The sequence below is a fragment of the Mixophyes fleayi genome, chromosome 3, assembly GCF_038048845.1.
Source record: "Mixophyes fleayi isolate aMixFle1 chromosome 3, aMixFle1.hap1, whole genome shotgun sequence".
NCBI classification, from domain to species: Eukaryota; Metazoa; Chordata; class Amphibia; order Anura; family Limnodynastidae; genus Mixophyes; species Mixophyes fleayi.
Genome location: NC_134404.1, coordinates 50,295,003 through 50,322,879, shown reverse-complemented (window position 1 = coordinate 50,322,879; position 27,877 = coordinate 50,295,003). Strand labels below are relative to the sequence as shown.

The following is a 27,877-nucleotide window of genomic DNA, read 5'->3' as shown; positions in this document are numbered from 1 at the left end:
AAGTTGGCAAGTATACTATATAGAGGGGCCCCTAATCTAGAGATTCCTGTCAGCAAAGGCCTGGTGAGCCTTAATATATATCCATATCCGGTAAGGGGTCAGTGACAATATACATCAGGCCAACAATGGTTGCCTAGCAACTTAGCAATGCTGACTTTCCTTTACCTTGTTGCCCACACACAATGGCGGTAGCCATGTTTGTGGGCAGGACCAATACTCATGAAGATACATCCTGTTTCACTGGTGTGACTGATTCTGGTTCAGGGATATTGGTACAGCCCATACAATGTCTGTGGTGGTGAGGAAAATGCTATAACTCTGCTTCCACACATAAAGAGAATATTCCCATGGTGCACTCATGTGCCTGGTAGCTGCATGCACTTTATATTTGAGAGTAAACATGTTTGTCAGTAAAACTCATAGAAGTCACTGTACTCTACTGGATGTCAGATGTCATCATAACAGCGAAATACAGTAATTTCCCTATTATTTACATAAAAAGCTATGTCACATATTTGCTTAGTAAACATCTGTAACACTGCTGCGTAGCCCTATCATGATTAATAGACAGGTCATTCGGGTTGCAGTAACTTTGGACATGGTTCAAAGTGGCTGTATATAAAAAAAAAAAGACTATTTTATGGTGCTTTACGTGGGATTATAGGATTCAGCAGTGGAAAGGAAAATTAATTCTCTTCATATTTTTAACATTCAATCAGGAAAAAAAAGTTTCTGGATGTTTGTGAACAAAAAAACTATACATATATCATTGTGAATGTTATAAAATGGGCATTTCTGTGCAGCATACATTTTTATATATACTGTTGTATTTTATATCACTAGAACATACCTCCCAACCATTCCGATTTAGACAGGACAGTCCCAATTTGAGGACTTTGTATTTTGTATGTCGAAGTGCAGAAAAGTACAAACTGATGAGATTGTCTTTTCTTTTTTTTTCCAGACAGTGGTAATACATAAACTTGTGGTCTGTGCTATCTCCTTAGCATTCTACATGACTGCTACACGGATATTACCTGTAGAGTACAATATCGATGAACGCTTTCAGGAAACCTCATCAGTGCCCACAAGAGTCATATATCTTTACTTGTCTCTAATGGCTGCAAGACCAAAGTATTATTTTGCCTGGACCTTAGGTAAGTTTCTTGTAACATGAACAACTACTGCCATCTTGTGGCTAAAGTGTGAATTCGGGTTCCAATGTTAGACCCTGGAGAGCTTTTGTTCTGTCCCTTCTATAAGGTCTGCAATATCAAACAAGTGTTTATGGGGTTTTATATTTTATAATCCCTGCATTTAAGGAGATCTAAAAACCGAATGTATAGCCTTAAACTTGTATTTATGTCAATGTTAAACAAGAAACATTAGTAAAACATAATACATCTTATCTGTTCAGCAAAAATGGTTATAATAATTTAGTTATTTTTTTATCTTATAATTAAAAATATTCAAAATTACAATATATGAGTTTCTTTATTTACTTTTCCATCTTAACGTCTCATTAGCCTTTCCCCTTATCTCTGTCTCCAACATTCTCCATTTTCATGATCGGTTGTATATTAAAATCTTTTTCACTTATATGATTAGCCAGTACTATGCCCCATGTTCTGTATAATGCACCACATCCTGTACCATGCCCCATGTTCTGTATAATGCACCACATCCTGTACCATGCCCCATGTTCTGTATAATGCCCCATGTCTTGTACCATGTCCCATGTTCTGTATAATGCACCATGTCCTGTACCATGCCCCATGTTCTGTATAATGCACCATGTCCTGTACCATGCCCCATGTTCTGTATAATGCACCACATCCTGTACCATGCCCCATGTTCTGTATAATGCACCATGTCCTGTACCATGCCCCATGTTCTGTATAATGCACCATGTCCTGTACCATGCCCCATATTCTGTATAATGCACCATGTCCAGTACCATGCCCCATGTTCTGTATAATGCACCACATCCTGTACCATGCCCCATGTTCTGTATAATGCACCACATCCTGTACCATGTCCCATGTTCTGTATAATGCCCCATGTCTTGTACCATGTCCCATGTTCTGTATAATGCACCATGTCCTGTACCATGCCCCATGTTCTGTATAATGCACCATGTCCTGTACCATGTATTCCCATTTTTATCTAGTTTTTCCCTTAATCTCTCTATGCTGTTGACCTGTTATATGCATACCCATTCCATATGCTCCAACCTGGATTACCCACAGCCAAAGACAATGATTGGGTTACATATGCACTGTGCATTTAAGAATACATTTCTGTTAATTTGATTGTACAATCCCAGTCCACAACTGATAACGACAGTAGTATTTGTCACTACCTGGCTACCAGGGTTTATAAATGTGCTAATGTGTATGATACAAGAAAAGAATATCACAATAGACTAATATCTCTAATAGTTTTACCAAATGTATTATAGACAGGACTGACTCTTGGCATAGAGAGATACAGTGGGAGTTGAGTTGACAGCTTTTAAATGTACAACAGAGTTAGGAAGCGCTGCTAACACTACAATCCAATTGTCAGAGTGCATCCGTGTCATCCTCTGAATGGATGCACCATAGGGCTCAGTGTGACATATCTACATGATCACTGGTCATGAGAATGACTTAATCTGTACATACATTGCACAGCTCACTGGAGTGTAAGTTCTCATCCATCAAGAACAGCTAGATCACGTCTTCATACAAGGAAAGGCACCACACAGTTCTATGCATTTTTCTTATTTAGCTTTTATTAATCAGACCTTTTAAAGTGAGACTAGGACTGGGATATTCCACCGCATCAAGAAGGATTAGCTGAGCGGAATGTTACACTGGATGTTGTCTCCAAAATGTTCAATCTGGTCATGCAGAAAAATGTCATTAGTGTGGGACTTAATCTCCATGTTGACTCCACCTGGATGGAGTATCGAGAGGTCATGTTGGTATTGTGTGAACTGCTAGAGGAGGTAAAGTAAGGGCTCCGTGCTAATACTATTATTAGTTATTTATAAACTGTCTGCTCTGTGGAGATGTATGAAGGTAAATGGGCTTTGTGAGTTATGGGGTCAGACGTAGTTTAAGTGTCCAGGATAAACATGTCTAGAACTGGTTAGACTGGGCAGATATGGAGGAAGGTTTTGTTTACCTTAAGACAACATTATTGGTTAGATAATTTTCTTCTGCATCTTCGACTTAATACATTGATTTCCCTTCCTTGCTTCTCTGCACATGTCAACACTTCCTGTGCTTCTGCCAGACCGTTTATTTGTTTAATTTTAGTCTTTTGGGAACGTGAAATAGAGCCGTTCTGTGGACATAGCTGTATCCAATGGGCAAGGCAACTCTCTGTTGTGTCCACCTATGTGAGTTCTCCAACATTTAGGAGCCCTGATTAAATTGCCCTGTCTCCTCTCCAGGACCCATGAGTTAGGTGACTCAATTTTAGTACCTAAATATGTAATGTATCCTCCATGTTATCAGTTAACCCTATGTGTATATCTCTTTGTTATCAGTGCTCCCTATGTGTATCTAGCATATCCTCCTGGTAATCAGTGTTCCCTACGTGTATCTAGCATATTCTCCTGGTAGTCATTGTTCCCTATGTGTATCTAGCATATCCTCCTGGTAATCAGTGCTCCCTATGTGTACGTAGCGTATTCTCCTGGTAATCAGTGCTCCCTATATGTATCTAGCATATCCTCCTGGTAATCAGTGCTCCCTATGTGTACGTAGCGTATCCTCTTGGTAATCAGTGCTCCCTATATGTATCCAGCATATCCTCCTGGTAATCAGTGTTCCCTATGTGTATCTAGCATATCCTCCTGGTAATCAGTGTTCCCTATGAGTATCTAGCGTATCCTCCTGGTAATCAGTGCTCCCTATGTGTATCTAGCATATCCTTCTGGTAGTCAGTCAGTGTTCCCTATGTGTATCTAGCATATCCTCCTGGTAGTCAGTGTTCCCTGTATGTATCTAGCATATCCTCCTGGTAATCAGTGCTCCCTATGAGTATCTAGCGTATCCTCCTGGTAATCAGTGCTCCCTATGAGTATCTAGTATATCCTCCTGGTAATCAGTGTTCCCTTTATGTATCTAGCATATCCTCCTGGTAATCAGTGCTCCCTATGAGTATCTAGCATATCCTCCTGGTAATCAGTGCTCCCTATGAGTATCTAGTATATCCTCCTGGTAGTCCGTGTTCCCTGTATGTATCTAGCATATCCTCCTGGTAATCAGTGCTCCCTATATGTATCTAGCATATCCTCCTGGTAATCAGTGTTCCCTGTATGTATCTAGCACATCCTCCTGGTAATCAGTGCTCCCTATGAGTATCTAGTATATCCTCCTGGTAGTCCGTGTTCCCTGTATGTATCTAGCATATCCTCCTGGTAATCAGTGCTCCCTATATGTATCTAGCATATCCTCCTGGTAATCAGTGTTCCCTGTATGTATCTAGCATATCCTCCTGGTAATCAGTGCTCCCTATGAGTATCTAGTATATCCTCCTGGTAGTCAGTGTTCCCTGTATGTATCTAGCAATCCTCCTGGTAATCAGTGCTCCCTATATGTATCTAGCATATCCTACTGGTAATCAGTGCTCTCTATGAGTATCTAGCGTATCCTATGTATAATATGTTGGACTTGTAATGGTAATCCCTGTGAACGTAGCATACATCTCTGATCCCTTTAAACATTTACTCAGCATTCATTTTCTCTCACTCTCTCCTTGATCCCTTACAATTAGGATTTTGCTTATTTTATTCCATTTAAACCTCTATAAATAAGGTCTCCAATGACCACCTAGTGGACAAAGCATTATTCTTAATTATTACTCTTAGACTTGTCATCTGTCTTTGACACTGTTGATCCCACCTCCTCATCCAAACTTTTGGTTTAAAGAAACTGTCCTGCCTGTGTCTCGTACTTCTCCTATAATATTCTTTGAGGACTCTACCTCTGCTCCACTTCCTCTTTATGTTCTGGTGCCCAAGGATCAGCGCTTGGCCTCATTTTATTCTTTTATACTTCTCTAAACTTTACATTTCCTGATTTTCACTCTGCCTTGTTCTGCTATTCTCACGTCCAAGCTGTTTCACAATCCTAGGGCGTATATATCAAATGCACCTGTATTGTTCCTCATCTTATTAAATACATAACCAAAGTATTATTCATGTCATCATTATGTTCCCACGTTAATAGTTAAAACCCTGTACTAGCCAGCATACCCATTACTAAGCTGGCACTTCTTAAATCCATCTTGCTGGTGGTTGCTAGACATTTCTTCATGTATTCACATATTGGTTAACATTTGTAAAGATGTGTGACCTAGTGTAAGGCTCGGTAACAGGTTAATTACTGCTATTCAGTTTTGTGTTCTAAGCTATACTCTCACATGTGATATATTTTAGAGAAATTAGATCAATTCTCTTCTGCAGAGTTTTGTGTTTCACTTTTCTCTTCTGTGAAAACGCTACAACACAATTGTTACATCTCTCCTTTCAGCGGATACGATCAATAACGCTGCAGGTTTTGGTTTCCAAGGCTATGACAAACATGGGAATGAGAATTGGGATCTGGTTTCAAATTTGAAAATTAAAAATATAGAGGTAAGTCCTTACTGCCCAGTTATGTCTCAACGTGTAAGATGTTGTATATAGCAGGACGAGTATTCATGTCTCAGGTCCTAAGATTTAATGATTGGTAGATGCATATTGACCATTCTGTTCTGGAATATCCTTTCCAAGCATACCGTGCCTTGCTCTTGGTTAATTATATCACAGGTAATTTACAGTCATCAAAACTTCTATTAGTACTTTCGCCCAAAGTTAATTTGAGAAAAAGGGGAATTAGCCCCAAGCAAACCAGGGAAAAGGGGCTCACAATTAGACTTCCTAGTAATGGAACCTGCATACAAGGGGACATAGAGGAACTTCTGTCTTAGCCCCTTAACATCCTAGGTCTTCCCATTTCTTTACCAAGCACATCAATGGTGTACATACATTGGGCGCCAATCTTTGAACACAGCAGGATTAAGGCACTTTTCTTCAATATAACGACAGTCAGCAATCCTATTCCTTTTGGCTAGAACTCAAAAGAACATAACATAGTGTGGCATGTCTTAATCACATTTTCCTCCTTCTTTCTCTGGAATATCGCTTTGTTCTCCATAATGCGTACAAGAAAGGCAAAACGAGAAGGATCTAGTGTAATACTTTTTACTTTTTGTATGAATGTGAAAAACCAATCGATTTTTCATAAAAACAAACTTAAAAACAATCCTGCCACGGCAGCGGGGACCCAACTGGATGTGGAATAGAAGCGGACTTTTGACATCAATGCCTGTTTTCTGCCTTCATCTGGTATGAGTCCCTGTTATATTTGTTTGAGGATTGTTTTTAAGTTTGTTTTTATGAAAAATCGATTTTTAACATTCATACAAAAAAGTAAAAAGTATTACACTAGATCCTTCTCGTTTTGCCTTTCTTGTACGCATTATGGAGAGCAAAGCGATATTCCAGTCAAAGAAGGAGGAAATAGAGTTTGATGTATATCTGAAGGCTCATTGAAAGTGGAAGCACTGTAAGCATATGTCTCTTGGGGTCAAGGTGTCACTGAAGAATCACAGACCTGCTGTTTGTTGGTGTTTTTACATCATTAACCACACAGTGTTTGAATGCAGTCTTTGTGGTCAAATATTGGGGACATTATGTGGTTAAGACATGCCACACTATGTTATGTTCTTTTGAGTTCTAGCCAAAAGGAATAGGATTGCTGACTGTCGTTATATTGAAGAAAAGTGCCTTAATCCTGCTGTGTTCAAAGATTGGCGCCCAATGTATGTACACCATTGATGTGTTTCTGTCACTCACCGGACCGTGAGTGCCTCTTCCCGGACATTTAGGAACCGTGGCCGTCCACCATCCTGAGGGTCTGCGCATGCGCAGCCCTTTTCTATACTTCAGTGTATACCCCTTTAACTTAATTGGCAGATCAGGCAACCTCCCTATATTAAGCACCTGTGGTCACTACCACGTTGCCTGATCTTGGAGTCTCATTCCTCATGAGTCTCTGAAGGTGTTCCTGTATTACTTGTGTATTCAGTGCTGCTGATTCCTGTGGTTTCCAAACCACTTCTACTACTGTGGTTCCATACCACTTCTACCATCAACTTTATCATCATGACTGTTTGCTGATTCCTATCCGCTGCCTCCGTGCACTACAGTCTTCTACACCACTTCAACGTTATTTTATATCAATGTGACTGTTTGCTCATTGCTATCCGCTGCCTCCGTGCACTCCAGCTTTTACCTCACTCACCTGCTTCTCATCAAGTCTGCCAGCTGACTACTATCCGCTGCCTCTGTGCACTACAGTCTCCTGCTTGCAACTCGCCTGTGTTCAACATCGTGACTGCCAGCTGATTACTATCCGCTGCCTCCGTGCACTACACTCTCATCTCATCTTTGCTGTGACTTCCTCGAGACTGCCGCTTTTCATTACCATCTGCTACACTTCGTGATCTACAGCTCCTGCCCTGCGCTGCACTCCTGTTTCCCATCGCTGTTGGTTCCTGTGGTTGCTACTGGTTACCTCCGTGTGCCGCTGAGTCCTGCCGCTGTGGTCAGCGCTATCGTCCATCTCCTGCTGATCCACTCTCCACGCCTTCACGTGTTCCACTGGCCTCTACCCTCCTGTCAGCATTGGATTTGTATCTCTTCTACTACCCTCTGCTGGATCATCTCCATTCTCCTGGGTTTCCTATGAGTCCAGTTCCACGTGTTGCTGACTCCTGTGGATTCGTGTCCCTGTCGGTCTACTCACCTGTGCGCTGCACCTGCTAGACCGCTGCTTCTCCTATCCAGGGACTTCCTATCCAGTCGGCCTCTAGCCGCTCAGGTACCGCTGCTATCCCATCTGACTGCTACTGCTGAACCACGGTATGCATACTTCTCATTGACTGTGCTGTGTATTGCATATCTTGCTGGACTGTGTTTGGTTCTCTCTGGAGTCTGCTATCCGCTGAGTCTATTGCCATCATTGACTGTGTTATCATTGTGCTGGACTACTTCAAGAGACTTTCTAGATTGCAGACCTGATCAGTCATTTACATATATATATACCTATATTGTGCATATTACTGTGGATCGTGTATAAGGTGCCTGTGTATATCCTGTGTTGCAGTCTTCCCCCGTGCACCTCCTCACATATATATGCAGTGGTACAACTTGCTGATGTCAGACCACTGATCCCTGTTTCCGGTATCACCTGTTCCATTATCCTCTCACATAGCAGTGGTACAACTTGCTACCGCAGACCACTGACTACCTGGATACCTCCACTTGGATTCCATTCCTTCACTCAGACAGCGGTACAACTTGCTACCCGCAGACCGCTGACTCTCATCACCTCCTTGTTTCTGTTGGACATTCCTCCTCACTATAGCAGTGGTACAACTTGCTATCGCAGACCACTGACTACCTTCACGTGTCCTTGTCCATACAGTTCCTTGTGTATCATTACCTCATTATTACCAGTGTTGCTAGTCATAGACTTTCCTGAGCATCTCATCGGCCATCATTTCAGGTTCCGTGATCACCCAGCTACCAGAGTACCCTATTACCATCTACATTGCTCTGGTAAGCCTACCATCTGGTGATCCCTGGGTAAAGACTCCTAGTGCCCGTGACAGTAAGATCAGGCCATGACAGACCCAGATGTGGAACCTACCGCCAAAGAGATGCTGCAACATCTGGTTAGCCGTGTGGAGCAACAGGATGCCCGCCAACAGCTGTTACTTCAGTGTTATCAGTCATTAACCTCCCAAGGAACATCTGGACAGACTGTGACAGCTACTACTGAAGCTCCTGTGCTTTCCTCCGTTTCCCCATTGCCATCCCAGGTGTCTATAGCTTCCACGCTTCACCTGCCTACTCCGTCAAAGTACGATGGAGACCCCAAAACTTGTAGGGGTTTCCTTAACCAATGTTCAGTCCATTTTGAGCTCCAACCTCAAAATTTTTCTACCCATCGTTCCAGAGTGGCCTATCTTATCTCTTTGTTTTCAGGACAAGCCCTGGCTTGGGCCTCCCCTCTGTGGGAGAGGAACGATCCAATATTACAAGATAGTGCCAAATTCATTTCTACATTCCGAAGTGTGTTCGATGAACCAGGTCGTGTGACCTCCGCTGCTTCCAGCATCCTCCGTCTGCGACAAGGATCTCATACTGTAGGCCAGTACGTCATTCAATTTAGGATCTTAGCCTCTGAACTTCAGTGGAACACTGAAGCCCTAGTTGCCGCCTTCTGGCAGGGGCTTTCCGATAAAATTAAAGATGCACTGACTACCCAAGAGCTTCCTTCGTCACTTGAAGATTTGATCTCTCTATGCCATCGTGTTGATATGAGATTTCGTGAAAGAGAGGCTGAGAAAACGACTTCTGCTAAAGCACCTTTTCGCTCTAACCCTCAATTTCGTCCAGTGTCACCCGCTGTGATTCCCATGGAGATTGGACGTTCCAAGTTATCTTCTGAGGAGAGGAAACGAAGAGTCAAGAATAGACTCTGTATCTATTGTGCTGATTCCACTCATGTCCTCAGCTCCTGCCCTAAGAGATCGGGAAATGCCAGGCCCTAACTAGTTCTGGAGAGGTGAAGTTAGGGTCCCTGGAGTCCTCTCCATCGTCTATGAAATCTAAAGTCTGCGCTTTTGATGTGACTATTTCCTTTGCTACCAAGACCTTTGAGTCACAGGCATTGATTGATTCCGGAGCAGCAGGAAATTTTATTTCCAAATCGTTAGTTAATCAATGGTCTCTACCAATGATCACCTTAAAAACTCCCATTACTGTGACGGCTATCGATGGATCACGTCTCATCAACGGTCTCATCACCCAGAGTACGTCTCCAGTAACCCTTCAGATTGGTGCTCTGCATCATGAAGAGATATCGTTTTTAATTCTTCCTGTTACGACAAGTCCGATTGTTCTAGGCCTTCCATGGCTTCAGTGTCACTCTCCCCAGATTGACTGGCGCACCCCTCAAGTCACGTCTTGGGGGCCTGAATGTCACCATCATTGCCTTTCCCAAGTCATTCCTCTCAAGGTACAGCAAGCTTCCATTTCAGCTATTTCACCGGGACTCCCTCCTCAATATGCTTCATTTACCGATGTTTTTGATAAAGCTCAGTCTGAACGTCTTCCTCCTCATCGTTCTTGGGATTGTCCGATTGATCTTCTTCCTGGCAAGACTCCTCCCAGAGGCCGGGTCTATCCACTCTCGTTACCTGAAACTCAAGCTACATCTGAATATATACGGGAGAACCTCCAGCGTGGGTTCATTCGACCTTCCACCTCGCCCGCTGGAGCTGGGTTCTTCTTTGTCAAAAAGAAGGATGGATCATTACGCCCTTGTATAGATTTTCGTGGACTCAATGCCATTACTATCAAGAACCGGTATCCCATTCCGTTGATCACTGAGCTATTTGACCGCATTAAGGGAGCCCGTATTTTTACTAAGTTGGATCTTCGTGGTGCTTACAATTTAATCAGAATCCGTTCCGGTGACGAATGGAAGACGGCGTTTAACACCAGAGACGGGCATTACGAATATCTGGTAATGCCTTTCGGGCTATGTAATGCCCCCGCTGTTTTTCAGGGCTTCATCAATGAGATTTTTCGGGACTTATTATATGTATGTGTCGTCGTCTACCTGGACGACATATTGATTTTTTCACAGGACCTGCCTTCTCATCACCAACATGTGGCAGAAGTCCTCTCCAGGCTACGGAAAAATTCATTGTTCTGTAAATTAGAAAAATGTTCATTCGAATTACCCCAGATTCCATTCTTGGGGTATATTGTTTCCGGAGTTGGTCTGAAGATGGATCCTGACAAAGTAAATGCTGTACTACATTGGCCCCAGCCAACTACTCTTCGTGCCATCCAGCGTTTTTTAGGTTTTGCCAATTACTATAGACGCTTCATTCAAGACTTTTCTTCCATTGCATCTCCTATTGTGGCCCTGACTCGTAAAGGGGCTAATCCTAAGCAATGGTCTACTGAGGCTATTCAAGCCTTTCAAATATTAAAAGAGTCCTTCTCTTCGGCTCCAATCCTTCGTCAGCCTGATGTGACACTCCCTTTTTTCCTAGAAGTAGATGCCTCTAATGTGGGCTTAGGAGCTATTCTCTCCCAACGCTCGGAACAGCAAAAATTCCACCCTTGTGCCTTCTATTCTCGGGGTCTCCTACCCGCAGAGAAGAATTATACCATCGGAGACAAGGAATTACTGGCTATCAAAGCCGCATTAGAGGAATGGAGATACTTGTTGGAGGGAGCTCGCCATCCGGTGACGATCTTCACGGATCATAAGAACTTGTCATATCTCCAGTCTGCCCAATGCTTGAACCCTCGTCAAGCAAGATGGTCTCTTTTCTTTTCCCGTTTTGAATTAATAATTACCTTCAAACCAGCTGCCAAGAACAAAAAAGCTGATGCCTTATCTAGAGCCTTTGCTACGTCCTCTGATATAGAAGAGGTTTCCAACCATACCATTCTAGACCCCAAATGTATCTCACTGGCTGCTTCATCCACCAAAACGCTACCATTTGGGAAGACCCTCGTGCCTCCTACTCTAAGGAGGAAAATCCTTTCGTGGTTCCATGCCTCTCGTTTTTCTGGACACGCCGGTGAACACAAGACTTTTGAGATCCTCTCTCGAAGTTACTGGTGGCCTTCAATGAGGAGAGACGTCAAAGAGTTCATTGCTTCCTGTGAATTATGTTCGCAATTCAAATCCTCCCGCAGAACCCCAGCAGGGTTGCTGCGACCACTACCCATTCCGTCCAAACCATGGACCCATATTAGTATGGATTTCGTTACTGACTTACCACCTAGTAAGAACCATAACACTATTTGGGTCGTAGTGGACAGATTTTCGAAGATGGCTCATTTCATCCCTCTGTCTGGTTTGCCTTCCTCGTCTATCCTGGCTGAACATTTCATTAAAGAGATCTTCCGTATCCATGGATGTCCATCTGAGATTGTGTCTGATAGAGGAGTACAATTCGTGTCCAGATTCTGGCGAGCCCTTTGTAAAACCTTGGGCATACGATTAGCACTCTCATCTTCTTACCATCCACAATCCAATGGACAAACCGAACGTGTCAATCAAGATCTTGAGACTTTTATAAGGATATTTTCATCAGCCAATCAAGACAACTGGGTAGAGTTACTCCCTTGGGCTGAGTTCGCCCATAACAACATGTACCATGAGTCATCATCCAAAACTCCATTCTTTGTGGTCTACGGTCACCATCCGTCTTTTCCGGAATTTCCTGCCCTCCCGCCCACCCAAGTTCCTGCGGTGGAGACTGTTTGTCAGACCTTTAAAAATATCTGGTCTCAGGTTAGAACCTGTTTGAAGAAGACATCTGTCAAATATAAATCTTTCGCTGATAAGAAGAGGCGGGCTATTCCACCACTAAAAATTGGAGATCGTGTCTGGTTATCCACAAAAAATATTCGTTTGAAGGTTCCATCCATGAAATTCGCCCCTCGTTTTATTGGTCCATATAGGATCATTCAAGTTATCAATCCAGTATGTGTGAAACTCCTTCTTCCTAAGAGTCTTCGGATTTCTAATGCCTTCCATGTATCTTTGCTCAAACCTCTTATTATCAACCGTTTTTCAACTCCTCCCTTAGCTCCGCAGCCAGTTCAAGTCCATCAGGAGGAGGATTTTGAGATTACCGAGGTACTAGATGCAAAAATTTCGCGAGGAGTCCTCCACTTCCTCGTTCATTGGAAGGGCTTTGGTCCTGAGGAGCGCTCTTGGATCAAAGCGGAAGATCTTAATGCTCCTGCCCTTTTGAAGAAGTTTTACTCCAAAAATCCGGACAAGCCCGGTTCCAGGCGTTCTGTGCCCACCTTTAAAAGGGGGGGTACTGTCACTCACCGGACCGTGAGTGCCTCTTCCCGGACATTTAGGAACCGTGGCCGTCCACCATCCTGAGGGTCTGCGCATGCGCAGCCCTTTTCTATACTTCAGTGTATACCCCTTTAACTTAATTGGCAGATCAGGCAACCTCCCTATATTAAGCACCTGTGGTCACTACCACGTTGCCTGATCTTGGAGTCTCATTCCTCATGAGTCTCTGAAGGTGTTCCTGTATTACTTGTGTATTCAGTGCTGCTGATTCCTGTGGTTTCCAAACCACTTCTACTACTGTGGTTCCATACCACTTCTACCATCAACTTTATCATCATGACTGTTTGCTGATTCCTATCCGCTGCCTCCGTGCACTACAGTCTTCTACACCACTTCAACGTTATTTTATATCAATGTGACTGTTTGCTCATTGCTATCCGCTGCCTCCGTGCACTCCAGCTTTTACCTCACTCACCTGCTTCTCATCAAGTCTGCCAGCTGACTACTATCCGCTGCCTCTGTGCACTACAGTCTCCTGCTTGCAACTCGCCTGTGTTCAACATCGTGACTGCCAGCTGATTACTATCCGCTGCCTCCGTGCACTACACTCTCATCTCATCTTTGCTGTGACTTCCTCGAGACTGCCGCTTTTCATTACCATCTGCTACACTTCGTGATCTACAGCTCCTGCCCTGCGCTGCACTCCTGTTTCCCATCGCTGTTGGTTCCTGTGGTTGCTACTGGTTACCTCCGTGTGCCGCTGAGTCCTGCCGCTGTGGTCAGCGCTATCGTCCATCTCCTGCTGATCCACTCTCCACGCCTTCACGTGTTCCACTGGCCTCTACCCTCCTGTCAGCATTGGATTTGTATCTCTTCTACTACCCTCTGCTGGATCATCTCCATTCTCCTGGGTTTCCTATGAGTCCAGTTCCACGTGTTGCTGACTCCTGTGGATTCGTGTCCCTGTCGGTCTACTCACCTGTGCGCTGCACCTGCTAGACCGCTGCTTCTCCTATCCAGGGACTTCCTATCCAGTCGGCCTCTAGCCGCTCAGGTACCGCTGCTATCCCATCTGACTGCTACTGCTGAACCACGGTATGCATACTTCTCATTGACTGTGCTGTGTATTGCATATCTTGCTGGACTGTGTTTGGTTCTCTCTGGAGTCTGCTATCCGCTGAGTCTATTGCCATCATTGACTGTGTTATCATTGTGCTGGACTACTTCAAGAGACTTTCTAGATTGCAGACCTGATCAGTCATTTACATATATATATACCTATATTGTGCATATTACTGTGGATCGTGTATAAGGTGCCTGTGTATATCCTGTGTTGCAGTCTTCCCCCGTGCACCTCCTCACATATATATGCAGTGGTACAACTTGCTGATGTCAGACCACTGATCCCTGTTTCCGGTATCACCTGTTCCATTATCCTCTCACATAGCAGTGGTACAACTTGCTACCGCAGACCACTGACTACCTGGATACCTCCACTTGGATTCCATTCCTTCACTCAGACAGCGGTACAACTTGCTACCCGCAGACCGCTGACTCTCATCACCTCCTTGTTTCTGTTGGACATTCCTCCTCACTATAGCAGTGGTACAACTTGCTATCGCAGACCACTGACTACCTTCACGTGTCCTTGTCCATACAGTTCCTTGTGTATCATTACCTCATTATTACCAGTGTTGCTAGTCATAGACTTTCCTGAGCATCTCATCGGCCATCATTTCAGGTTCCGTGATCACCCAGCTACCAGAGTACCCTATTACCATCTACATTGCTCTGGTAAGCCTACCATCTGGTGATCCCTGGGTAAAGACTCCTAGTGCCCGTGACAGTTTCGTATTTTGTTATATGTAGAAAATAGGGAACCCTCTTTAGTGTGTACATATTGGGAGGCAGATCTTAGAAGCGCTGATAATACTCAATCTATATTGAAATATCTTCCCATTTCTTTATATAGGTATCTTTACTATATTGACAGATTAATTAATATAACCGAGAGCTAACACCCTTTGTGACAATGGATCTTCTCTCAGATGTCATCAGTTGGGCAGGAGGTTTAATTTTATGTAGGAAATAGGAATTTTGTCTGTAAGGGAACACTCCTTTATGAGGGAGACCATATTGAGACTATTGTTCCATTATTCCATCTATCATCAGTTCATCCATAGTGTATATATGACACATTACTTCCAAGTTCTAAATTCCATCAGTGACACTTCTGGTGGAACGTTATGGTTATGGAATATGGGAGTGATGTGGTGACAGGTGGTAGTAAAGAGGCTTAATGTGAAGAAGACAAGCAGGTTTTTATCGGCCTCACCATCTCTATCCCTGTTGTGGGCCCAACACAGTAGCTTAAGGTTGTCCATCCTGAATGTTCCTCTATATGAACCCAACTGTGTGTAGTTTGCTTTGCATAGGTCGCTCAATGAGTCAGTAATTTCTATCCTGAGATATTTAAGGGCTTGCACAACTTTAAAATTAATCTTTAGAAGTTTAACAATAATGGACGAGTAGGTTACTCGTAAATTAAAGTGTTTATCTTTTTATTATTCATTTTGAAGTTGGCTAACTCAAGACACAGTGTAAATTTTTTAAATAAGTTGGGTAAAGTAGTGAGTGTCAAGGCTATACCATAAGTAAATATAGCCAATGTATGCTCACAATTGCCTATTTAAACTCCTGAAATATTAGTGTTACCTCTTATATGGTAGGCCAGTGGTTCCATTGTGAGTATGAAGATTGGGCATCAATGGTGGGTTCTGTTAAACTAGTGAAAACCTGGGGATAGGAGGCCACCTATCACGCATAGTGAATGTTGAGTACAATCCTTTAATTATATGATCACCTCCTGTCAAGTATGTGTGAGCTGAGACCATTTCCTAGTCCCCACCCATACCCCATCATCTTCCCTCATCCTCTACTTTCCAAAGCACTCTATGACCCCTCCTCTTAAAGAAAAATATACCTGAGCTGTAATTCTCCATGTAGATATAGGGTGTTTGCCGGAAGACCACTAAGGGATGAGGAATGATGTTGGTGGTTTGCTTGATATTGTCCAGAGTCGGATGATTTGTTACAAAGCCCATCTGATCAGATTCAGTAGTTGAGGGTTTACTCTCGATGTGAAGACCTTGTCATAAATGTTTGCGTCTAAATTAAATAGGAGGATTGGGCGATAATTATTATTGACCTCTGTAGGTATAATTAAGAGCATAGCTTCCAACATAGAGTGTGGATAATGTTCTCCACCTAAAAAGGTACTGAACAATTTAGTCAAATAAGTTTTAATAACAATCTGGAAATTTGTCACGTATAGCCCTAGGGTCACAAATCATCCGACACCCCTCCCATTTGGTTCATGCAATCCGGATGGAACCATATGACTCTTCTGTTTATGTTATTTTTAAGCCTAAAGAGAATTAATCTTATTTGAATTAGAATAGTATATTTGTTTATTCCAGCATTGCTGACGTTCTGTTTTGTTAGAAATTGATTGATTAAGTTGGCTCCTAGTTGCTGCTATGTCGTTCTTTAAAGAGAAATCTTAGGAGGTTTATATTGGTCTTCAAGGCTGGAAAGTTTTAGCATGAGGTCATTAATGTCCTGTGGATTCTTTTTTGTAGGAGTGTAGGAGGCTGAGCCTCCACCTAAACTGAGTTAGAGCACTGAACAGATCTGTAAACTCAGAAAGGGAATGATCTGTGAGTGTCGTATGCTTATAGACAGACCCTAGGGCCTTGGACAGTCGTAGTCAGCGTGCAAATAAGGATCATGGGCATACAGTAAAAAGAGTAATCATGCTCCTCAGGATGTAGTTATCACCAAATGTCAACAGTTGACTATATTTCTTTGTGAAGCTGTGGCAGCGTTACTCTTGGACCTGTCCACTGTGGGATTTGATTGCAAGTTAAAACCACCAGTCATTAGAAGATTCCCTTGCTTGTTATGCTGAGGTCAGATAGTTGGGTTTGGGACATGCACATTAATTAGAGCTACAAGGACACCATCCTGATGACATATATTTGCAAAGTAAAGACCTTCAGGGTCTCAGGATAGAGTGCAGGTGGAAAGCTATAGTTTTATGGAGCATCTATGCAACCTCTTTAGATTTGTAGCTTGGTATATCTAAAGATAATGCCTAAATGAAAGAGATGGTTATCTCTATGTGCCTGGTGGATTTACTGTAAAAAAAAACTATTAGGCATCAAAGGTCATAAAGTTCAGCAAATAATAAGGTGAGCTTATTGTGGGAAATTTATTATTCCATAACCAGATTAAAAGGCATTGTGTAGCGAGGAGGTAATCACATAAATAATCTGTCACATTTTAAGTATAAAAGAAGCACGATCAATAAACTTGACGTAATATCCTAAAATAGGTCCACAATAGGAAACCGGGATTGTTGGAGGGACTGTAAGCTTGAGAAGGAAGGTATGTTGAAATAGGACAAGAATTGGGCAATGGGGAAAATAATATTACAAACAGGGATATAACGAATCCTCCTTTTAGTGATTGTAGAAGGGGAACCTCAAGGTGTTCCATATTTTCCTTTGTTGAAGGGGAAGAGCTTTGTTTGCCAGCCCTGGATTTTTCTTGCCCCTTGGCATGCAAGCGGGTCACCACTAACAGTGGGTGTTATCTAATCTGCAAGTTGAGAGTTTAATTTTAAGAAATATTAGCTGAATATTCAAAGGGTTATTATTATTATCATTTATTTGTTAGGCGCCACAAGGTATCCGCAGCGCTGCACACAGTACTAACAGTAGACTATACAGGGTGAAACCATACAGAACAATGAACAAAAAGTACCAATACTTCAGAAACTCCGGCTAGTCATATGCAGTAAAGACGGAGCGGAAGAACAGGTATGGAGACAGGAGGGGAGGGGACCCTGCTCATACGAGCTTACATCCTAAGGGAGGGTAAACAGACCAGGCACAAGAGGAGCCAGTTGAGGCAAGAGGAGAGAAGGGAGGACGAGCAAAGGGAGGAGATGGGGGTTAAGTGGATGGGTGGTAGGCTTTGAGGAAGAGGTGAGTTTTGAGTGCACGTTTGAAGGAGCACAGAGTAGGAGAGAGACGGAGGGAACGAGGGAGGTTGTTCCAGAGAAGGGGGTCTGCAAGGGAAAAGTCTTGGATTCTGGAGTGGGAAGAGGTGATGAGGGTGGTGAAAGGGTTGCAGGATCTCGGTCACTACATGTCTTTGTCCACTGGCTTCCAAGCCACGTCCCCTTATCATGATTTATTCCAGGTCGTTACTTAATTTTCTGGCAGCCTTTCTCATTGACGTGTCCCCATCACCTATACAGAATGGTGGCTGCCACTTTGTAGGCTAAACCAACATTCAGCCTATCAATCCATGAGTAGCTAGTGACATTACTAGTTTGCTGGTTGTTGGTGAATTGATGGCTATATTCCCATGTATTGGTACACTTTAATAGCTGAATCTAAATACCTTGTTCTAGAAGAAAAACTAATACACTGAAAAAAAGGACTGAACAAAAAGAACCATATACATGAATTACACTGGATGACTTTCCACTTCTCCCATCCTTAGTGGATCCCAGTTTAAAAATGTACCTTTTATTCAGTGAGAAAATTGTGGCCCTTAATATAAATTAGTCAGGCGATAAAGAGTTGGCTTGAAGATATAGGGGGGAATTCAATTGCCGGCCATGTGTGGCGAGCACATCGCGCCCTGCACAATGCCGACAATTACGGTTGAAATTTCCGCTCATTTTTCCTCGCACCTCTATGGAGCGCAAGGAAAAGTGAGCGGAGGTTCCTATCAAATCTCTGCTGCGAAGTGTCTCTGGAACGTCCGCGAGATACTTCGCAGCTAATTGAATTCACCCCTAAGAGCTCTAATTAATGCAGTGAGAGATTTGATGGATGTATTCGAAGTGTGAAATTCTTATGATTTAATTATAAAATGTGAGTTGTATAAAAAATATACCCTATCTACCAGAAGGGTTTCCGTTGCCTTTATTTTTCCATAGACGTACAGTAAAACATATGACCATAAGCTATTCTACACAAGCGTTGTATTTCTCTACATATTTCTTGCTATTAAACCGCTTACACAGTAGAGGCGGCTATTTTGTGTGAGTTATTATTATTACTCCTATTATTATTATTAATATTATAATGAGCCAACTTCTTCCACAGCTCTGCACAAATGTAGTAGTATTTACAGGGCATTATAATAATTTTGTGAATGTTACACTTGCACAACAAACACAATAGGATTAGAGCCCTGCTCAAGAGCTTACAATCTAAATAAAAAGAAACAGAAGGTGAGAGGAATATGTCATGTCACACAGTGAGAGGTAAAAGTATTAACTTCCGTTTTTTTAAACTCGCCGCTATTCGTCGAGTTTGCAGTGAAAATTTAAAGCGGCAATGGCTTTAAAGGCAAAACAATGCCATTAAGGCCATTGACGCTTTAAATTTTCACTGCAAACTCGCCGAATAGCGGAGACTAGCAAAAATCACAAGTTAATACATTTACCCCTGAGTAAATCAGTTTGTGGTATAAGAAGTTCTGATCAGGTGAGTGGCGCGAGTTATTATGAGGTCAGTGTATATGCTTGCCTGAAGAAATTTGGTTTAAGGTAGGGATTAGAGACTTGGGGAGTATATTTACTAAACTGCAGGTTTGAAAAAGTGGAGATGTTGCCTATAGCAACCAATCAGATCCTAGTTATCATTTATTTAGTACTTTCTACAAAATGACAGCTAGAATATGATTGGTTGCTATGGGCAACATCTCCACTTTTTCAAACCCGCAGTTTAGTAAATATACCCCTTGGAGAGGAAGAGAATTCCAGATTATGGGTGCAGCATGAGAGAGTCCTAGAGGTGTGAGACCGCTACTGAAGCTATAACAGATTGGAGTGGAGCTAATCTGTGACAGACCACTGAGAAGAGCGTTACTATAATCTAGGCGGGATATGATTAGGGCATACACAAGTCTTTTACTTGTATCATGCATGAGAAGGCAGCCTAACAATTTGCATAACATTTGACATGACTGGGGTGCTTGTAAATAGTTCATAGTGAATTGATAGGCTGAGTATTGGTTAAACCTACAAAATGTTTATCTCCAGTGTGTATAGGACACAGGTATATTTTAACATACTTTATTTTGCTGAAAATTAATTTAACATTTAATGATTCAACGAATTGTCTATATTTCTGTGTACTCTGTAATAAAGGAAACACTTCTAGCGTATCCAAGACACATCAGCATCACTGCAGAGCTGGTGTACTGTATCTGTGCTGTGATTGTTCTCACATACATGTAAATGTGCACTGAGGGAGGGTTATGGCCTTACAAATATCAGTGATTATTATTCACATCTGAACTACTCTGCCTCTAGCAGAACTGGTCACAGTAAATTGATACTATTGTCAAAATTGTCTGTAAGTTAAATGTGGGTTTAAAAATAATCTTTAGAAACATGAAGTTCACAGCTATCTTGTTTGAATAGTGCTTTATATTGTACACTGGACCACCAGGGACTGTGCTCTATATTGTACACTGGACCACCAGGGACTGTGCTCTATATTGTACACTGGGCCACCAGGGACTGTGCTCTATATTGTACACTGAGCCACCAGGGACTGTGCTCTATATTGTACACTGGGCCACCAGGGACTGTGCTCTATATTATACACTGGGCCACCAGGGACTGCGCTCTATATGTACACTAGGGACTGTGCTCTGTATTGTACACTTGGCCACCAGGGACTGCGCTTTATATGTACACCAGGGACTGCGCTCTGTATTGTACACTGGGCCACCAGGGACTGCGCTCTGTATTGTACACTGGGCCACCAGGGACTGCGCTCTGTATTGTACACTGGGCCACTAGAGACTGTGCTCTATATTGTACACTGAGCCACCAGGGACTGCGCTCTGTATTGTACACTGGGCCACCAGGGACTGCGCTCTGTATTGTACACTGGGCCACCAGGGACTGCGCTCTGTATTGTACACTGGGCCACCAGGGACTGTGCTCTGTATTGTACACTGGGCCACCAGGGACTGAGCTCTATATTGTACACTGGGCCACCAGGGACTGCGCTCTGTATTGTACACTGGGCCACCAGGGACTGTGCTCTGTATTGTACACTGGGTCACTTGGGACTGTGCTCTGTATTGTACACTGGGCCACCTGGGACTGCGCTCTGTATTGTACACTGGGCCACCTGGGACTGCGCTCTGTATTGTACACTGGGCCTTGGGACTGTGCTCTATATTGTACACTGGGCCACTAGGGACTGTGCTCTGTATTGTACACTGGGCCACCTGGGACTGCGCTCTATATTGTACACTGGTCACACCTCTTCTCTATAAGCCATGCCTCCAAACCAATTAAACCACCCTCATTACCACTATGAAATGTAGTTTAGTTGGTAAACATGTACATGATTAAAGGGGTAAAAGAAAAAAAATAGTCCTTTCTCTGGCAACAATGTTTATTGAATTATTAATGTGCTTAAATAGAAAGACACAGCCTAATACCTAACCTCAAATAACTTATTATTAATCTCAATAATATTTATTAATCTGGAAAATGTTTTACTAGCAATAAAATACATTGTGACTTAATATTTTTCAGTGTTGATTTTGTTCATTTAGAACATAAATACTAATCTCTAAGGTATGCTATAATAAATATAGCGGAGGAACGCAGTTTCAGATCCAATATATATATATATTTTTTTTACATTGCAGTTTTCAACGAGCTTTAAGATGTTTATTGATAACTGGAATATACAAACTGCACTGTGGCTGAAGAGGTAGGAACATTTCCCATCTGTGTCATATTGTTTTTCCATATCTGCCTGGTACTTATGAGGTTGGAGCATACTGGCATCGTCTAAGACCGTGATGGGCAAGAGGCGGCCCTCCGAGCCGTCACCTGTGGCCCCAGCTCCTTCCTGTTTTATTGTTTATTATAGCTTGTACCGCTTGTGTAAAATACCTGCTGATATGTTATTACAGATGTCCATTTATTTGATTAAATATATCGTAGGAACTTATTAGGGAGATTAAAGGTAACGTGTGGCCCTTTTGAAGGTTAGAGGGCCGTCCCTGCGTAGTGTATCGGGTTGCCCATCACGGGTTTAAGAGCTGATCAAGTAATACAAAAAATAATTGTTGTTTGATTATATCATATATTAATTTTATAATTTTATAGGCGGTTTTAAGGAACTTTTATCCACCTTGATATTTTGTTTTAAGCATTGATTTATCTAGATGGCATTGTTTTACTTCCATTAAGCTGACACTGGACGTCTCTGTCTAGAATCCCTGCTGAATAGGCCAAGTATATATACACTACTTGGCACTGACATTCAGGAGCCGTGTTCAGCAAAGTAGAGGGAGAAGCGTATTAAAAATAACTTGTCAAACACGGATAACATGTTGAATATTATTTTATGAACTATATATATTTTTGTTTGAAAAAAAAAAAAGTATTGCATGGAAATTACCATTAAAAACTAAGGAGTGGATTTTCTAAAACTTCTGGTATTGCTCTAAACAGACCACAGGACTGCCGGCACTTCTGATTGGTTGCTGTGGGCAGCACCCCCACATTTTGAAGAGTTTTAGTAAATCTACCTATACATGTGTGTATAGCACAAGGTAATGAAAGAGACTTAGGGGTAAATGTATCAATCAAGCTGCGAGTTTCCGGTGGGTTTGAAAAGTGGAGATGTTACCTATAGCAACCAATCAGCTTCTAGCTATAATTTTGTAGAATGTAGTAAATAAATGATAGCTAGAATCTGATTGGTTGGTATAGACAACATCTCCACTTTTCAAACCCGCCGGAAACTTGCAGCTTAATACATTTATCCCCTAGTCATGACTTAAGGGATTAAATGTTTACATATTCATTGATACACAGACTTGTGGAACATGACAGTGCTGTCATAAAAACATACATGTAAGTGCTGGCTGTCCTGTGGTCTCTTTAGAGCAATACCATCTAAAAAGTGAGAGCCAAGCTGTTTCCTTTATAACAGGATACTTGATTTCATCATATAGAATGGCTGTAAATAGTACTTACCCCCGGAAAGCGCCCTGTTTTGAGGGAGGCTTGGGGGTATATTTACTAAACTGCGGGTTTGAAAAAGTGGAGATGTTGCCTATAGCAACCAATCAGATTCTAGTTGTCATTTATTTAGTACATTCTACAAAATGACAGCTAGAATCTGATTGGTTGCTATAGGCAACATCTCCCCCTCTGTGAACTATTTGGCTCTAGTTCTTTAAATAAATGAAAATATGGAAACATGATGCCTGTTCATTTATGTGACACTGATAACTGTATATATTTATGACTGTTTTGTGAATAACTGTCGCTTTCTGTGTCCCTCAGAGTATGTTATGAGCGCGCCACTAACAGCCCTACAGCTCAAACCTTCCTCCTCTCCGCTATCTGGCACGGAGTATATCCAGGGTATTATCTGACCTTCTTTACTGGCAGTTTAATGACACTAGCGGCACGAAATGTGAGTACTTACAATAGGACATGATCTCACGTCTTGCAGCCAGTGGTGGAAGTGGGGGTGTATATACGGAGGTATGCCATAGTATATACGGAGGTATGCCATGGCGCCATTTCTCTTACTGCCTTCATTGTAAATTCTATTCACTCACATTTTACATACCGCCACCTCTAAATCACCACCATTGCTCACAGCTGTAACCTACTGCTAAGTACAGACATTACGGAGAATGGAGCTGCCAGCAATTACCTATACAATCTCCATTAGCTGAAAACTCAGCTGTCCAGTAAGCTTTCAGTTCATTCTATTCTTTTGTTTCATTTTTGGATCTCTCCCTCAGGGGCGGAACTATACTGAGTACAGGGGGGGTGTTGGCTGAAGGGGACGGAGGAGAGGGGGGCCCAGCAACAGGCGCGGGCTGGGAGAGGGAAGCCCGGGGGGCACACAGGCGGCCGCATCGCTTGAAACGGGATGCGGCCGCGTCATCAATGACGCGGCAGCATCCCCTGTCATGTGATGCGGCCACCTGTGCGCTGACGCGGCCGCATCTGATGTCATCAGATGCGGCCACCGGTAAAAATGTGCTATATTGCACCCCAGGGGCGGCCGGCCTACCCCCGGCCCTAATAGCGGTCTGACCGAGCGGCCCGGGGGGGGGCGCTGCCCAGCAACACTGTGTGGATCCTACCTCTAAAGTCCCTGCGTGGGGCATGTGTACCGGGAGCATGCACAGAAGTGGGCCCCCCAATTCTGCTCTATTGGGAGCAGAGCGGGGGGTCCGGGAGGCAAGATGACTCCCCCCCCCCCCCCCTTCCCGATAAACTGTTCCACCCCTGCTCTCGCTGACAATTTCCTCACAATATTTAAAGATCTCTTGTGTAGTGTATTACGAACGTCTCTCTGCTTTCTCACCCAGTAATTACGTAACGTCGGTATTTCCCATTAACTATCTCATAGGAACAGTGGAATAAGCTAAAAATACATTACTAAATGCTACAGAAGTTTGTGCCAGATATGTTATTAAAAGGAATAGAAACTGCAAGGAAGGGGCATTTTCTATAAGTGCTAAGAAAGCAGAATGTAAGACATATAGACAGAAGATGCTAAACACACAGTAAAACACACTTAAGAGCAAAAGAAGAAAAGGTTGCACAATCAGTAAATAAGGGTGACAACCAATTCTTTAGATACATTAGTGAAAGGAAAAAAAAAGAGATGAATAGTAAAGCTTAAACCTGAAGGGGATGTATATGTTGGAGGAGGTAAAGAAATTGTGCTCTTCGTGAGATTACATTCATTTCATGGGGCCACGGTAAAATGTTAATTGGTTAAAAATTTAAAATATGTAAAATTTACTGATCTGTCATATCACTCAACATTGCTAAATTCCCCACAGGGATAGAAGTGTGTGCACTGGCGTGGCACATAGGATTTGAACCATGCCCCTCCCCTGTAACACGCCTCTTCTCCTCAGCCGTAGAACCTTCTGATTGGTCCACCCACTCACACCCCCCCCACAGCATCACAGAGCGCCAGTTTTCGGCTTGGCCTGTGAGTCGAACCATAGAGCCATTGGTAAAATAAGCTTGCAGCAAACAGGCTCTGGGGCTTCAGGGAATGGCGTCTTTGGTTGGGTGAATTTTTCACCCTATCTGGGAGTGCTGCTTTAAAAGAACATTAGTACATAAAGTTTATTTTTTTATAGTTTATTTTTCTTAAAATGTCACATAGTTTCAGATACAAGCTGTGAATATTACTGTGTGGGAAGAAGCTATGACACATTCACCAGCTTTATATGTGAATAACTGCTTTAGTTTTTTGAATAATGAGACACATTGGTTCATTACCACCTGTCTATCACCGACCCTCAAGCAGGGCCTGATTAAGGGTTCAGGTCGCCTTAGGCTAATACGCTCATAGCACCCCCTCATCTTCCACACCATGCTAATACCTGGTAGGTAAAAACGAACTTGTCTTTATTTTAAAATCCGAATTTCTTCACCCCCTATTCTCCTTCCTTCACAAATATTTTCTTATATTTTAAAATTTATTTAATTTTATGCCTTTCTTTGTCACAATTTTGCACTCCCATAAATGTTACTGCCCCAGGCTGCAGGCTATTCAGCCTATTGGGTAATCAGACCCTGCCCTCAAGTTCAGCTTTCATCCTTATCTAAACTACCTACTACTTTACACTTTTATACATTGTACAACTGAAGTATTATTACAATCCCTGAAACTGCTTTAGATTGTTCTCTTTCATTTGTATTTTATGTTTATTACTATGTTCAGTTTGTCTCCTCGATTGTACTGCTCTGGGACTATATCAATAAAAGATTTAAAAAAAATAATAATATTTTTTTCCAGATAAGAAACAATGTTCGACACCACTTCCTAAAGTCTCCGGAACTTAAACTAATATATGATGTGATGACGTGGATTGCAACACAAGTGGCGATCAGCTACACCGTGGCGCCGTTCGTGCTCTTATCGGTGAAACCATCACTACAGTTTTTCAGGTAAGTACAAATAACTGAGGTTTATAAAAATTACAAGCTCTTCAGTATACTAGATAGACAGGGAAAGACAGGGAAAGTTTCCTAAAAATACAATTTCTAAACATAGTATCATTTTGTGTATACTTAGTGAATGTTTCAGATGCGTCCTCTCTAGAGTGACGGAATCACTGTCCTACATGGACTCCGTTCCTGCTTACACTGGGGCTGGTTGGTGAAGTCTGATAATTACTACACATGTGGGCTTGGTGGAGCCGCACATGAGCCGATTATTTGGGAATGTAGCAGTATGCTGTATATTCTCAGGATTCTAGGGAGAGGTTCTAGTTTATTCTAAAATACTTTTAGTAGGAGTTTTATTAGGTATATAAATATTGTTGGGTTCAGGGGTATGTTGAATGTTTCAATGTAAATTTAAACTAAAGTTGTCCAAAGTGCATATTAATTAGTAAACTATGAATATTTTGATGGGTGAACAAGGTGGAAAAAAGTACTTGAAGTGAAGGCCCCAGGCTTCCTAGTATTATTGATCATATTTAGACAAACAAACCCTGCTAAGTGTTATGTTTAATTCTGTATAGTGATGTTTTCCAGACATACCAATAGTCTATTCTGTACATTTATACCTGTGCATATTACCAGTTAATTAATCAGGACATGCGGTGATATGTTCAAACACCTTCCCAAATCCTCCTAGCAACATCCCCGAACCACTGTGGCTACGCCTCTGGTTTGTAGGCCACGACCCCTTTATCTGACGTAAAATTAGGACTGTCAGGGAATATACAACATGAACGTTTTCATTTGTTTCTTTTTGTTGTATTCTAAATATAAATACATGATTCTTTTAAAGCGCCTGGTATTATTGCCTCCACATTACCTGCATATTGGTGCTGTTAACCATGCCAGCCCGGGCGAGGAAAAAGGGAAGGACTGAAAAGGAATCCATCGATCCTCCGCTGGAGAAAATGAACCGCGAAGAGACCCATTGTGAAAACAACAGCCATGCCGCCACAAACAACAACAGCCGCCAGCGAGAAGAGACAGCCTGGAGGCGCCTCAGCGCGGCGCAATGACTGAGATGTGACATTTTCTATGTTTTTAAAATTCCATTTTTAGAACCTCCAATCGGTTTGTGAATTGTGCACAGGACAAGATGGTATTACAAAACATTCTATGTAAGGATAGCACTGCAAGGGAAGCTCGTTGACCCCACAATGCCAAGCCATGTGGGCCTAGCCTTACAATATTACCATTATTTTATAATGGGCACTCAGGACTTGTAACATACGATCTTAGGACCATATTATATGTGTGGTCCTTTAACAAACGTATGATGTCTCCAGGCATTGCAGAGGTTACACAATCTGGGCACAAGAAAAAGTAGAGATCCCGAAATTATTACTTAACCCTTTGCCTTAATCCCTTTCTGTACTGAATGAAATTACTGACGTGGTGGAGGTGTGGGTACGAGTAATCATTCTATTAATGGTGCTGCCAAGGAGGGTAGTAATGCCACTGAGGACGCAGTATTCTAAATAAAATAATTCTAAATCATTGGTATAGCGCAATTCTGAACTGAAATCACTAGTGAGTCATGTTGTCTTGTAGTCCGAGCCATGCCAGGTCCGTGTAGTCAGATGACCTGTGAGATAGAACATGTGGTTTAGCTTTGGTAGGTTGCAGAAGCATGTTCAAGCCACCACATTCTTTATGTCTTGGCATGAAATTCTAGAATAGCAAGTTTGCAGGTCCCTACTCATTTAAATGCCTGCGTACGCTGACGCATTTTGTTGTTATTGCGATGCTGTGGTTGGAATGCGTGCGGACGTTAGGCACAGAGGCTGGTAAGGTTTTCATGCTT

At 42.5% G+C, this 27,877-nt stretch overlaps 1 protein-coding gene across 3 annotated transcripts in view; it reads left to right on the top strand.

The window, feature by feature from the left end:
- Positions 1-27,572, top strand: part of MBOAT2 (membrane bound glycerophospholipid O-acyltransferase 2) — a 182,248-nt gene extending 154,676 nt beyond the window's left edge. For all 3 annotated transcript variants that reach the window (XM_075201470.1, XM_075201471.1, XM_075201472.1), the window contains 6 exons: positions 965-1,157; positions 5,529-5,632; positions 21,714-21,778; positions 23,368-23,500; positions 25,865-26,016; positions 26,867-27,572. In XM_075201470.1, the coding sequence (XP_075057571.1) occupies positions 965-1,157; positions 5,529-5,632; positions 21,714-21,778; positions 23,368-23,500; positions 25,865-26,016; positions 26,867-27,089 (870 nt within the window). In that variant the 3' untranslated portion in view covers positions 27,090-27,572. The remainder of the gene's footprint in view (positions 1-964; positions 1,158-5,528; positions 5,633-21,713; positions 21,779-23,367; positions 23,501-25,864; positions 26,017-26,866) is intronic.
- Positions 27,573-27,877: the final 305 nt, after the last annotated feature.